Source organism: Phocoena sinus, chromosome 10, assembly GCF_008692025.1.
Source record: "Phocoena sinus isolate mPhoSin1 chromosome 10, mPhoSin1.pri, whole genome shotgun sequence".
NCBI lineage: Eukaryota > Metazoa > Chordata > Mammalia > Artiodactyla > Phocoenidae > Phocoena > Phocoena sinus.
The window spans coordinates 47554011-47569180 of NC_045772.1; the positions used below are offsets into that span (position 1 = coordinate 47554011).

At 39.2% G+C, this 15170-nt stretch overlaps 1 protein-coding gene across 2 annotated transcripts in view; it reads right to left on the bottom strand.

The window, feature by feature from the left end:
• MYRFL (myelin regulatory factor like) overlaps positions 1-15170 on the bottom strand; it is a 115185-nt gene that overhangs the window by 13979 nt on the left and 86036 nt on the right. For both annotated transcript variants that reach the window (XM_032645838.1, XM_032645837.1), the window contains exons 14-16: positions 7701-7864; positions 7004-7067; positions 2289-2374 (exon numbers count right to left, since the gene is read on the bottom strand). In XM_032645838.1, coding sequence (XP_032501729.1) covers positions 2289-2374; positions 7004-7067; positions 7701-7864 — 314 coding nt within the window. The remainder of the gene's footprint in view (positions 1-2288; positions 2375-7003; positions 7068-7700; positions 7865-15170) is intronic.

The following is a 15170-nucleotide window of genomic DNA, read 5'->3' on the forward strand; positions in this document are numbered from 1 at the left end:
AACGTCTGTCACTAGTGGAAGATTACAAGAGGAAGCATGTAAATCACTGGAGGCAGCCCTCTGCTCCTTGCAGGAAAAACTCAGAGCAAAGTTCATATCCCCCTGGTGGAGGGCATCCACACTGTGGTGTTGGGAAATGAAAGGCTACACAGGTTTAGTCAGCAGTAGGTGCCGAACCCTTTGGCCGCTTCTTACATCTTCCTGCTGCCTGTCTTTTCAGAGCACAATACACCAAATTGGACAAAGGAAGGAAAAAAGTACAGTAAAGCATCCATTTCCACACTACATGACTTCAAAATAATGAGTGTATCTTTCCCCCCAATTATCAGCACTTATATAGCCAAAAGGAAGCTTACCTTAAAGGTCCTGAGCTTTGGGAAGCTCTTCCCAATATTGCTCACACATCCAAACACTCAGCATTCTCCTCTTTCGAGGGTGTCTCTAGAACTCTCTCTACAATCCCGCTGTGAGCTGGGCCTGACACAGGGGACCTTACTTGACCTCTTGCCGGCTTGATGTTACATCTGGTTCTCTAGACTCAACTCCTCATTAGTATTGATATCTTTTTCCCCACCAAAGGTCGTGGATTTACCATCATTAAATATACACAAAGGAACGTGCCACACATTTGAATTCTGCTCATGAAGAAAGGATCCCCAGAGTGTTCTCAGCAGCAGCTGGTTACTGCCCAGTGGGCACAGCCCTGCCTGGGAAAAGTGGTGCTGAGCTCCAAAGATGCCGTTAGACAGAATTTGTGGCGTCGCCCTGGCAACTACTTGCTGTGGTCCAGTCTCCCTGACTTTGTTCTCCCACATTCCCCATTTTCTATCTCCCTATTACTAATCCTTAAATACTCTTTCTGATTTGTTTGCCATCTGCATCATTGCATGGCCTGGGCAACTTCTAGGACCACAGAATGAAATAGACATCTGCTTCTTTCTTTAGGGTTTTGATCCTTCTCAGGTACACCACAGGCTGGAAACAAGACATTAAGCCCAATACCTCCCATTTCTGGTCTTAGAGGTCAACAACATTGGAATTTGTATGATCTGATAAGCACATTTAAAAAGCAGTCTCTTCATATCAAAATTAGACTTCCTATAAGCTTTGCATTGGATTTTCATGGGAATCTGTGTCTCTAGAGAATGTTAAGCATGTCTGTGCAAAGTAGATGCTCACACTCTCCTGAGTTGGGAATCCCAGAAGAAGACAAGTTCACTTAGGAGAGTGAGAAAAGTACACCAGCTTCTACTGGGAATTAATTCTATGTAGTGGTGTCAAATACTTGGGGATGCTTCCTGCAGTGGGCAGTAGCAAGTGAAAAGTTAAAATGCTGAGGGGAGAGAAGGGTACAGAGAGACCCACAATGTCTCCTATAACTGAGAAGCTGCTTTGGATCAAGAAACTGGAAGCATCCTTGGGACCATCCCTTACTTAGCCTCTGAGGATAATTGTCTCCTCTGAGACAAGGCCCAGAAGCTAGTCCTTTTCCACACTACAAAGCATTTTTGGAGGGATAGATAAATACCCCTTCCATCATGTAAATAGACTGAAAACAAGAAGGGAAGGAGGACACAGGAAAGATGACCAGGGCTCAAAGGCTGAGGAGCCATCATAGCAGCAGCACGAGCCTGAAGACCAGAGACCTGGTAAAGACCCCTCATCCCAGTAAAGGATGACCCCTCCTCCCTGCGGAGGAGGGATGGCAGTCAAAAGGCACGTGATGCTTGCATAGCAAATGTATTTGTTTGCTTTAACTGCTTAGTACATTTGGCTACAATTTCATCATATTGCATATCTTGGGGTAATCTCAGTCTCCTTTGGTATAAAATCCAGAAGAATTCTAATAATATGAATATCCATGGGAGAGTGGATTGTACCTGATTACCTACTCACTCTTTTCGCCTAAGTAGATAGGAAGGAGAGCAAAGATTTTGAGAAAGTTATTTGCAAGGCTAAAAAAGATACGCGCGCACACACACACACACACACACACACACACACACACACGAAAGGCACAGGGAGCTGGTAAGAAATATCAGTTGATTAAAAACAAAGATCATCCTTTATCTCATATTTAAGAGCAGAAAGCCTGTGCTTCTTTTCTTCAAAGTATGAGTTTATAAAGGGCTCCTGTATCTCTAAGCTAAATCAAAGGCCAATGTCTGGTTTAAAGGGCTCCTTGTCTTCAAAGTAAATAGAAAGTCAGTCCCCAGTTCATGTGTGAGAAAAGGGAGATGGGAAGAGAAAAAGAGCTTGACATAGCACAACACTGATGTTTTTCTTACCAAAATGCCATCACAGCAATGAGAGTTATAACCAAGGTCTGGAAAACCCAATTGGGACACGACTGTTTTTTTCCTGAAAAAGAAACCTATAAAAATTTCAGCAATGAGAAATGAAAAATCAGTGATGCCAACTTTGAGAAGGATGCCTGAAGACTCACTCCCCAGGGGATCTTCGCTGCTCCCTTCAGCCTACATCTCCCTCCTCCTCTCTGCCTCTGAAAACAAAGTCCTTTCAAAGCCAAGTTCTTCCCTTTTCTTGGCACTCCAGGCTACACTCTCTCTTCCCTGCAGGACAACTGTCTGTGCCATTCATTAGTGCTTTTTCTTGAAGTTTTATGAGAGAAGACCTACCAGACAATATACTGTCAGAACCCAGAGGTCCATTTCTTTTAATAGGCTACTTTTGAAAATCAAAAAGTCTTCAAGACATAATAGAATAAATCCCAATGGAAGAACTTCAGGCAGCATGACAAATTGTAGAAAAGATTTTTGTGGCATGAAATACTATTAATTACTCCTTAAATCATATACAATTTTTTCCAATGCTGCCACCTATTTTTGAGGACTGTTCTGGGCCTATGCCTTAGTTATTCTTATATCCATTCAACAAATATTCATTAAGCACTACTATGAGCAACGTTATAGGGGGATATGAAAATAAGTAAATTACACTCTCTAGGAAGTGAGTGAGACAAACCTTTAGGACTGGTACATATTGGCATTAAAAGCTTGCACATAAGGAATGAGCCAAGAACCATAGGAGAGAGACAGCTGTGCAACTGGTGAGGAATATTGCTGGAGATACGAGAGGCTTTCTGCCCAGTTAAATATGGTGCTCCTTAAATATGAGTTTCCTACTAATGTAATAGGGAGTATTATGTTTGCTTCCTTCTGCGGGTACAGGATTGGAAGGGAATTGGAGGATGGTGGTAGTTCAGAAATAGTTTAAAATTGGTCTTTGAATTTCTTGGGCAGGTTATCTGCATAAAGAAAATGTTCTTCAATGTAATATCGGGGGTCAGGGGGGCGGAATTAACTACACGCTTTTTAACAAGTACCCAAATTTTAGGGTTATCATAACTGAGTCATCCATAAGTGCAGTAGGAAGCCACTTTGAATACCAAGAAGTGGCTGGTTTATACCTTTCCTACATCCCACTGGAACGGTTTTGAGGACATCCTAATAGTGTGCTGTGCAAAGAAAGAACTCAATGCAATGAAATTTGCTGAATTGATTAGAATTAAATAGTATTAATCTCAGAATAAGGGCTTCCCCTTCCAACCTACTCCCCAAAGCTGCCAGATTATTTTAAGTCTCCATGCTTTTGCTCAAAAGCCTTTGACCTTGTATAGGAAAATGGCCTAAGACCTGGGGTCAGACCTGGAGTCAAGCCCTGAACAAGTCATCTAAGTGTCATTGATCCTCATTTTCCTCATCAATAAAATAGGAAAGATAAAATCATACCTGCCTACCTTTCAGAGTTATTGGGTGACCTGATTAACAGAGAAATGTTTCTCAAGTTCAAGTCTGCATGAGAATTACTATGGAGTTTGTTAAAAAATCTAAATGCCCTGAAAAATTCTGATTCAATAGGTTTCCATGTAGCATGAGGTGGGGGACTGTCAATCTGTAAGAAGTGAGATAATGAAAAGTATCTGTGTTTGCTAATATGTTTAGAATAGATAACTAATAAGAACCTGCTGTACAGCACAGGGAACTGCACTTCACTGTACAGTAGAAACTAACACAACATTGTAAGACAACTATACCCCGATTAAAACAATAAATAAATAAATAAATTTAAAAATAAACGTACTCATTGAGATGATGCATCATTTATTCAGTATGATCCATTTGACCTCTATGTTACTAATTTTCATAATACCCTGAATTGTGGGGGGAGGCGGGCTCTCAGAAGAAGCCTGTGTTTGTTCCTTCCCTCTCTCCCTTCTCCACGTACTCTGAATTTTTACTTGAACCCTGAGGTCTTTCTCACCTCGCCCCAATCATCAACACACAGCAGGAATCACCCACCTACCTCTTGGAAGTAAAGAAAGAGAAGGAAAGGAGAGGAACCCTTTGGAGTGGATGAGACCTTAATCTTCCTCCAGAATGAGCATCATCTTGACCAGCATTGGCCCAGCCAGGCTTCTCACCATCAGGTAAAGCCCACCAACTGCTCATAGCCAGCACTTTGCTCATTAATGTCCCCACTCAACCCAGGAGGACCACTCTCCACCCGTACGCTTGTGTTTCAATGCTCCAAGGATCTTGGAGGCTTTGAGGAATAAAGGTTACCTAGGGGGTTGGTGTATGGAAGGGCAAGTTAACCTCGGAGAAACAGCCAAAACCTCCTAGAAAGATAGTACAGGGAGAGCAAAACACCACCATTACCTGTATTTTATCAAGCTCCCTGGAAGACTCTGATACATGCCAAAGTATGAGAACCACTGAAATAGAGGGTTTGAAAATACTAAATAGCAGTGGACACTTACATAGCACTTATGTGCCACACACTCTTTTGAGTGCTTTATGTATGCTAATTTATTTAACCTCACAGTAATCCTCAACTACTCTATAAGGCAAGTACTATTATCATCCCTATTTTAGAGATGTGGAAACATGAGTCCCAGGAAGGCTAAGTTCCTTACTCAAGATCACACTGCTAGTAAGTCACAGAGCCAGGATTTGAACCAAAAAACACTTGGTTCCGGAATCTGTGATCTTAACCCCAATGCCATGCTGCCTCCCTTTTCTGTCTGTAAAGAAAGGATACACTATACAACTTAGATATTATTGTTATTATTCAAAAAGTCTTCATGGCTGCCAAATGAACTCCTTAACTGGTGATCCAGAAACTGAGCCTGACATATTTTCAGCCTTAACTTTTACTCTCCTCCCTAACAAACTCCCACCTAGTCCTTCAAGGAAGCTGGTGCCAGCTCCCGGACCTTGGCTTGTGCCATTCCATCTGAAACCTCTCCAGCAGCACCTGTTACTTTCTAGCCAAAGCTTATGCCCCCTTGAAGGCCCGGGTCCCATGATACTCCCACGGTGCTCTGAGCCTCTGCAATATTTATCACATCCGGGTACAACTGTTCTTTGTATTCTCTTCTGATCTTCCCTGGCTACCTTACAATTCTTTAGAAGGGGCCACATCTTACTAACTTTTGCATGCACAGGGGCGTAGGACAGTGACTGCATGAAGTCTCTGAATTAAATGGGTGCTCTTTAATGTCTGGATGTCCATATAAGTCCCTGAGCCTGTGTCCACACCCCAACTCCCCCACCACCCATACACCCAAGACACTGAATCTCTTAATGCTTTAAATTTAGATTGTGAGCCTTCAGGGAATATTTTCAGACTGGGCTCTCCATTCATTCATTCATTTGACAAATATTTCTTGAGTACCTGCTCTGTGTCTGTCCCTGGGGACACAGAGTGAGGAAGGCTGACACAGAGCCTGTTCTCATGGACCGTATGTTCTAGTTAATATTCTGAGAAAACTGCAAAATAAAGATTCTTTGTGTGCAAGATGGGCGCTACAGAGGTTGCACAGGCACCAAATTGTACCAATCAGGGCCTCCATGGATGTAGATACAATTCCCTCTATCCCCTTTCAAACTGGTTAGTACAAAGAGCACCTTCCCTACACAATATTTTTAGTATTTTGTGTTTATTGAGCAACCTGCTATGTGCTGGGCATTGTGCTAAGGGCTTTCGCTCATTTAATCCTATCAATACTCTTTGTAAGGTAGACATTATTATTATCTGTTTCCCAATGCAATTAAGTAAACTTGCCCCAAAACACTTCTACATATACATTTATCCATGTATTTATGCCTATTGGTATAGCAAGAAGCTTGTCCACAGCATAACATTTTAGTAGTTTTTAGTAGAATATTAAACTTTCTAAACCCTCTTAGAATAGTTCAGTGACGTACAACATGAGGAGTAGCGAGTAAATTGGGACAATGGCCCAAACATCAGGTCAGCCCGTAACAGGATATAGGTTAAGGTCATAAATATCTTCCTTCGGGAAAGGCCACCTTTGGAAAACTAGTGGATCTGAGGGAGCGAGCTGAGGTTCACAGCTATCTATGAATGGCAGCTAGAAAGAGAGTATTGCCGCTTCTCCCTCACTGACACTTCTCTGCAATGGAGAGGGTGTCCTTTAAGTTAAATGATTAACCTTCACCTTTAATGTAAATGTTATCCTATTTGATGAAATGTTCTGTTCATTAATAAAGCTGTCACATTTTATCCTTTGCAAGCAAGTGAATACCTAGTCTCCATTTGCATATATAGTACTAAATATCAAAGGGAAAAGAGGGATTTGTGGATTAACTGACATCCCTTTGAGATCTTCTGGAGACAAAGATAAGGGCCTGAGTCGAGTCAAGGCATCCACACAGATCTTGCAGCCCAGAGTCATCTGCTGATGAATTTCACCTGATGGGGACTATATACACAAAAAGCGGCAGAACAATATTTCTGAAATGAACAGGTTCTATACTCATATCTCTACAAACTCCTCTTTGAAAAACCAGTTAATATCTATTAAAAGGATAATATTTAAATGCCTTAAGTGCATAAGGATGCCTAGGGAACCCGTCAACAAATAAATGAAGAAAAAAACTCCTGATCAATTTTTCTAAAGACTATTTGAATAGAAAATATCACATCTGTTCATTATAAATTTAAGTCTATTTACCTTGCTGGATTTTTGGGGAATGGTCCTTTTTGGAGAAGATGCACTAAGAGCTCTGCTAAATTTGCTTTAAAAAGAGAAAGAGAAAATTAGTTTTGATTCAGCTGCCTCTCCAAGAGTTATATGACAAAGGCCCAGGCTGTCACTAACACAGCAGTATGCTTTTTTATTATTATTATTATTATTCAGTGGTAATTTAAAAAAGGAAGAGTCGAGGCAATTGAGAGTTCTTTTAGTGTACAAGAAACTTAGTAAGTATAAATAAATGCATTAAAAGTTAACATTTCCCTTTTTCTCAAAATATATCCCAGAAAATGTGCACGTGCCTCCTTAAGTAATAAAAAAAATAGAATAAAAGTTTTTTCCCTGAGGACCAAACATGGTTCTCTAAATTTAGAAATGGCCACCTTTCCTCCTTAAAGGAAAGGCCACCCTTTTGTTAAAATGTAGCACTTCCTATAATCACTGCTCTTAAACAGATGCATTATATTTTGTTTTATTTTAAAAGCAGCAACAGAAAAAATAAGAAAATTATCACATAAAACAACTGTGTTCCAAAACATTCTGAAAGAAGAATAGGGACTTAATTAAAAGAAAGTAATGGTTGCTGCTTGGTAGAACAAACCATTCAGAGTGATCTAGTTATGGAAAGACTCCATTCTCTCCTTTCTCCAGATTTCTATGGCAATCCTGGAAGTACCTGATCGAGCTCACTTCACTGGCGGAGGACTTCCAACTACTGAGCTGCTTTAGCCTGGCCAGTCTTCTGTTCCATATTTCTAACTCTTCTATTCTTTCTTCAAGGTTGTTGGTTAGTTTGCAAAGCTGCTTCACTGCACCCACATTTTCCATAAAGATCTGGTCCTAAAAATGAAAATAATTAAGAGCACATACAGTTTGAGACCACTAGACAACTGTCCATGGCCCAACCAAAGACAGTTGGAAAACTCCATTGAAAATGGCTACATACATACACACACACACACACACACACACACACACACACACACACACACAGCCTCAAGTTCATTCAAGATAAATCTGGAGGCTTGAAATTTAAAGTGGTCTTGCCAAACTTCTGGCTATGTAGTAAAACTGCTTATGTTCAATTTGCAATAAAATGGAAATATGTCCTTGTATTCCAAGAGAGAGAACAGAGCTGAAGGACACTGTCAAGTTTCCAATCCAAAGATTTATTTTCAGTGGCCATTATGCTCTATTTAAAACTCATGTAAAGAAAGTCAGAACAGGCTTCTGAATGTTGATTTGTGTTTGCATCACTAAATCAAGAAGGAATGACTCCAGTTCTCCCTGGTAAAATGTGCATCAAATTGCTCAGGTGAAGGAGGGAGGAAAGAAGACCTGGGCTTTTCTCAGAGTTCTGCCACCTGCTAGATGTGAGATCCTGGGTAAAATGTAACAACTTCTCTGAGCTTCAGTTTCTTCATTTGTAAATGAGAGGATAATTCTTGAGATGTTGATTTCTGTCTTAATATCCCATAAGCTATTACATGCAATTTACATTTTAGCTTAAACAAAATTTAAAACAACAGCACTTAATTCTTCCTATTCAAAGAAAGTTACTGACATGTCAGAAAGAGCAAGAAAGGAGAGATCAACCAAAACCACAGGGATCCAGACACCCCTTCCCCCACCCACACACGTCAGTTGTTTTGGGAACATGTGTGTCTGTCTCTTAGCCATACAAAAATCCTGGAAAGCTCTCATCAACTCACACCCCAATCCCATGACCACTCCTCTTCCCCCACCCTCCTCTGTTTACAAGTTTAGAATGTCATGGCGCTCTTTGGGGCTCATAGAGGCTGGTCCACTGTTGTAAAGTGATGAGCTCAAGGCCAAAATAGAAAGACTGTTTTGTGGCTGGGGATCAAACTCAGGGCTGTGTGTCTTTGAGATTCTCATCATGCAAACCGAAGTTTTCTGGGTTTCAAACACTGTAAAGCAACCACTTGGAAAGGATTCAAAAGCTGAATGTTATAGATTTAAGGCTTAGTTCATAGAGTTTAAAGGCATACACACTGGTATAAAACACACTGGTAAAGGTAAGTATATAGTCAGTTTAAGAATACTCTAATACCATTATATAATGGTGTATAAATCACTTAACTCTAGCATAAAGGTTAAAGGACAAAAGTATTAAAAATAACTATAGCTTCAATAATCTGTTATTGGTACACACATAAAAAGAGGTAAATTATGACACCAAAAGCATAAAACATGGGGTGGGGGGGGGAGTAAAAGGGAAGTTTTGTATGTGATCAAAGTTAAATTGTTATTGGCCTAAAATAGACTGTTAAATCTATAAAATATTTTATGTAAGCCTCATGGTAATCACAAAGCAAAACCTACAGTAGATACACAAAAGGTAAAGAGAAGAGAATCAAAGCATAACACTACAAAAATCACTGATTCACAAACGAAGACAGCAAAAAAGGAAGAAAAGAACAAATGAACTACAAAACAGCTAGAAAACAATAAGATGAGCATTTAAAGAATTAATACAAATCTTTCTCAAACTCCTCCAAAAAATGGAAACTCCATCCACTACAAACTCATTTTAAAAGGCCATCATTACCCTGATACCAAGGCAAGATAAGAATACTACAAGAAGAGACAATTACAGGTCAATATCCCTGATGAACATACATGCAAAAGTCTTCAACAAAATATTAGCAAACCGAATTCAACAATACATTAAAAGAATCATATGTCATGATCAAGAAGGATTTATTCCTGGGATACAAGAATGGCTCAATATATGCAAATCAATCAATGTGATACACTCCACTAACAAAATGAAGGATAAAAATTATATGGTCATTTCAATAGATGGAGAAAAAGATTTTGACAAAATTTGACATCCTTTCATGATGAAAACTCTCAACAAATTAAGTATAGATAAAATATACCTGAACATAATAGAAGCCATATATGACAAGACCACAACTAACATGTACACTTAATGATGAAAAGCTGAAAGCTTTTCCTCTAAGGTCAAGAACAAGACAAGACATGCCCACTCTCCCTGTTTCTATTCAGCACAGTACTGGAAGTCCTAGACAGAGCAACTAGACAATAAAAAGAAATAAAAGGCATCCAATTTGGGAAGGAAAAAGTAAGACTGTTTCTGTTGAAGATGATATCTTGGATACAGAAAATCCTAAAGACGCCATCAAAAAATAGAACTAATAAGTGAATTCAGTAAAGTTGTAGGATGAAAAATCAACTTACAGAAATAAGCTAGTTTCCATACACTAATAATGAACAATTTGAAAAAGAAATAAAGAATCCCATTTACAATAGCATTCAAAACAATGAAAAATACTTAGGGATAAATTTAACCAATGAGGTGAAACATCTGTACACTGAAAATTATTAGACATTGGTGAAAGAAATGATGAAGACACAAATAAATGGAAAAATATCCTGTGCTCTTGGATTGGAAGAATTAACATTGTTAGCATGTCCATCCTACTCAAAGCCATCTATAGATCCAACGCAATCTCTGTCAAAATTCCAATGGCATTTTTTACAGAACTAGAAAAACTAATCATAAAATTGGTACAGAACAACAAAAGATCCCAAATATTCAAAGCAATTCTGAGAAAGAACAAGGCTGGAGGCATCACACTTCCTGATTTCAAACTATAATACAAAGCAGCTATCATAATCAAAACAGTATGGTACTGGCATAAGAACAGATACATAGACCAATGGAACAAAACTGAGAGCCCAGAAATAAACACACACATACAGTCAATTAATATTTGACAAGGAAGTCAAGAATACTCAATGGGGAAAAGATATTTTCCTCAATAAATGGTGTTGGGAAAATCTGATATTTACATGCAAAAGAAATTGGACCTCTATCTTACACCACTTACAAAAATTGACTCAAAATGTGTTAAAGACTTAAATGTAAAACGTAAAATTGTAAAACTCCTTGAAGAAAACATAGGGAAATATCTCCTTGTCTTGGCAACCATATTTTGGACAAGACCAAAAGTACAATCCACGAAAGCAAACAAACAAACAGAAGTGGGACTACATCAAACCAAAACTTCTGTGTAGCAAAAGAAATAACCAACAAAAGTAAAAGGCAATCTACTGAATGGGAGAAAATACTTGCAAGCCATATACCTGATAAGGGTTTAATATTCAAAATATATAAGGAATGCATACAACTCAATAGCAATAAACAAATATTCCAGTTTAAAAACGGGCAGAAAACCTGAATAAATATTTTTCCAAAGAAGACATACAAATGGGCAACATGTACAAGAAAAGAAAAGACACTCAACATTACTAATCATCAGGGAAATGCAAATAAAAACCACAATGAGATATCACCTCACACCTGTTAGGATGGCTATTATCAAAAAGACAAGAGATAACAAGGATCTGGAAAAAAGGGAATCCTTCTGTTGGTGGGAATGTAAATTGGCATAGGCACCACGGCGAACAGCTTGGAAGTTATACAAAAGTTAAAAATAGAACTACCATATGAATATGATCCAGCAACCCCATATCTGGGTATATGTCCAAAGGAAATGATATCACTATCTCAAAGAAATATCTGCACCCCCATGTTCGTTACAGCATTATTCACAATAACCAAGATATGGAAATAACCTAAGTGTCCATCAGTGGACGGATGAAGAAAGAGTGTGTGTGTGTATATATATATACATATGTATTGTTCAGCTATGATAATGAAGGACATTCTGCCATTTGTGACAACATGGATGGACCTCGAAGGTGTCATACTAAGTGAAATACGTGAGACACAGAAATATAAGTACTGTATAATATCACTTATATGTGGAAACAGAATAGATTGGTGGTTGCCAAAGGTTGAGATAGTGGGGGAAATGAGGAAATGTTGGTCAAAATGTACAAACTCAGTTTAGGATGAATAAATTCTGGGGATCTAATGTGCAGCATTGTGACTATAATTAACAATACTATATTATATACTTGAAAGTTGGTAAGAAAGTAAATCTTAAATGTTCTCACCACACACACACACAAAATGTAATTATATGAGGCGATGTGTATGTCAACTAACCTTATTGTGGTACTCATTTTGCAATATATAAGTTTATCAAATCATCACATTGTACACCTTAAACTTACCCTGTGCTGTATGTCAATTTTATCTCAACAAAGCTAAAAAAATGTAGCTGTATGGGAGGAGAGTTTAAATAAAACAAGATTGGACGTGAATTAATAACTGGAATCTGAGTGAAATGTATAAATGTGTTTCATTACTATTCTCTCTTATTTTGTATATGTTTGAAATTTTTCATTAAAAATGTTAAAAAAATAAGGGCTTCCCTGGTGGCGCAGTGGTTGAGAGTCCACCTGCCGATGCAGAGGACGTGGGTTTGTGCCCTGGTCGGGGAAGATCCCACATGCCGCGGAGTGGCTGGGCCTGTGAGCCGTGGCCGCTGAGCCTGCGCGTACAGCAAAAAAAAAAAAAAAAAAAAAAAAAAAGTTAAAAAATAAATCACAAAACAAAAACAAAGCAAAAAAAAAAATCTCTTGACACAAGCTGTTCTAAATTTTCTAATTCTGGTATAGATTTTCCTTATAAATTTGTTTTATAAAAATAAGGCAGAAATCATGAAGATAAGAATGACTTTCTATGGTTGTAAATCATAGTAAATGTCATATGACTATTTACTGTGTTTAGTAGAAAGCCTTATAGTAGAATTATAACTGTAATATTTAGAGTCGGTCACATGGTCAGTCGACGTCCACCCAGCAGTCCAGCACAGGTTCCCAGCCATCATCTCTGACTCCTTCCCCCACAGGAAATCCATCACACAGTGCTGTCAGTTCAACATCCTAAATCTCCTGAATCTACCTACTTCTCTCCATCCTCACTGGCACTACCGTACCTAATAATATTTTTAATTTTTCTTGGCAACTGGCTCCCTTTTTTCCTCCCTCTTTTAAAAAAATGTTTGCTTGATACAGTAATTTGTGATTTAGCTCAAACCAAAGCAGACAGTGGAGAATGATATTAATGTCCCCTCTAAACCACAGTCAGTTCTTTCTGCCATGTCTCCCCATAGGACTTTTAATGCTGCTAATGGCATAGAAGCAACCGCTGCAATTGTCCAGTTATGTGTCAATAATGATGAAAAGCCAGCTCTGATTTCTGCAACTCAAATATGCCAACACCATACATCTTCCCAGTAGATTCAACGGGCAAGAAGATAATTCATGTGTTTTCCTATCTAAGAGGAAACAGAGGTGGAGAGGGAATTTACTACTACCTTCCTGATAGTAATGATGGCCCTGACTTTATGGATCCAATCGGAGGTTACCAAAAAAATTAATTTCTAGGACATGTTATTGGGATTGCTTCTTATTAAAAGACTTCTGATTTCTTGTCCTCTATCATCACAGTAAAGTCAGTACAAATATGTTCAAAAACATAATCTAGAGTTTTCTGAAAATAACCTTTTCAATGCAAGTGGTGAGGTCTCCATGGGTTCATTTTAACCACAAATGTGCACCTAGATGCCTCAGGAACTTTTTCTAAGTGTCCAACTTGCAGATAGAGGTTCGTATTCGTTAGGACAGAGAAGGGCATAAGGCTGGGGCATTTTGAAAAGCTTCCCCATCTGACACCCACTGTTGGTTAAGAACTATTTTATAATTGAATCTAATTTAATTAATCAACTCTGTCCAGTTATTATTAACCATTTCAAATGGAATCCACTACCTCAACTAAAATGCAGCTTTATAATTGTGATGTAAAAATGATTAAACCAGCTTGCCACCAAAAATTGCTCATGAGATTGGGTTTGGGGGCAGTGGCAACTGCTTCAAATCACATGCGAATTTTCACCCACTGTTTAAAAGACTTGCTTTGGGGTGAGGGGACTTATGGACAGCGTGAGCATATTTTTTGAAAGGACACGTAGGGCAGTTTGGCAAGTATAAGTGCACAGGAAAACAGGGAGGTGTTTGTGAAATCAGAGACATTATTTAGCTTAAAGTGTGTCTCTGTTGAAGCCTCTCCTTTCACATAGCCCCCTTCACACGCTGTGCTCTAATCATATTGAACCTTGTGCCAGTCACAGAACACGGATCATGTATCCCCTCGTCTCTGCCTGCTCCCTCTGCCTAAACCAGCTGTCCTCCCTCTCCGCCCACCTTCCTTTTACTTGGTGTCATGTTTACCAGTGTTATAAACCCCTGGAGACAGGGCCGGCCTCTTGTCCACAGTAGATTCTCCAGCACAGGGCAATAACACAGGACAGACTTGAAGATTAAATGAGTGAATATTCTCACAGTGGTGATGCATGCCCTGAGGCACTCATAACCTTGCTCTCTGGTGAAACTGAAGAAAGTGGCCAAACGTCCAGTTTATTTTTTTTACCTGAGGTTTTTCTCAGAAAAGCAAAGTCTATATTCCAAATTCCCTTTCCACGTTAGGAAATGCAGCTGAATTAAGGAAAGAAACACTAGTGTTCAACATCCTCAGTGCGATGGGCTAGTGACTCTCTTGTAACCAGCCACGTGGCCTCCACTGATGGAAACAGATGACCGTCCCTTCAGTTCCCCTTCATCGCCTAGGAAACACTTAGACTCTGTAGAAGGCAGTTTGCAAGCTCCTGGGTCCCTTGCAGGACTGACGATAAATGAGCCCCAATGCTGGGGAGCAGCCAGGCAGTGGACTTGATTTCTCCTCTCTTTGGGAACTACAGCTTGTCCTCTGTCCAAAAACAGAGTAAGGGTAACAAAGCCTGAGAGCAAAGAATGCTTTGAGAAGTTGAAATAGGCTCTTCTTTCTTTTCCAGTGAGAGTCACAGACTTGAAAATCTCTCCTTGTGGCATCTGATGTTGCATGGACTGATGTTTTTATGATAAAATCATGGGACTAAAACAGCCTGTAATTGAGTATTATGAAAGTGATTGTCAAAGGGAGAAAAATGGTCTTTTAGCCAATGGGTGTGCCTGGCAATTGTTTAGGCTTTGGATAAACTCAGCTTTAGATCTTTGTCCAAGAGTGTACAAAGCTCACCAGGCCTTGACATGGATTTAAAAAAAAAACTAGAATCCTCAAACCAGAAAAGCAGGCTGCCGAGATGGTGTAGGAGCTCAGACTTCAGCTGAACTTCCCACAGATCCC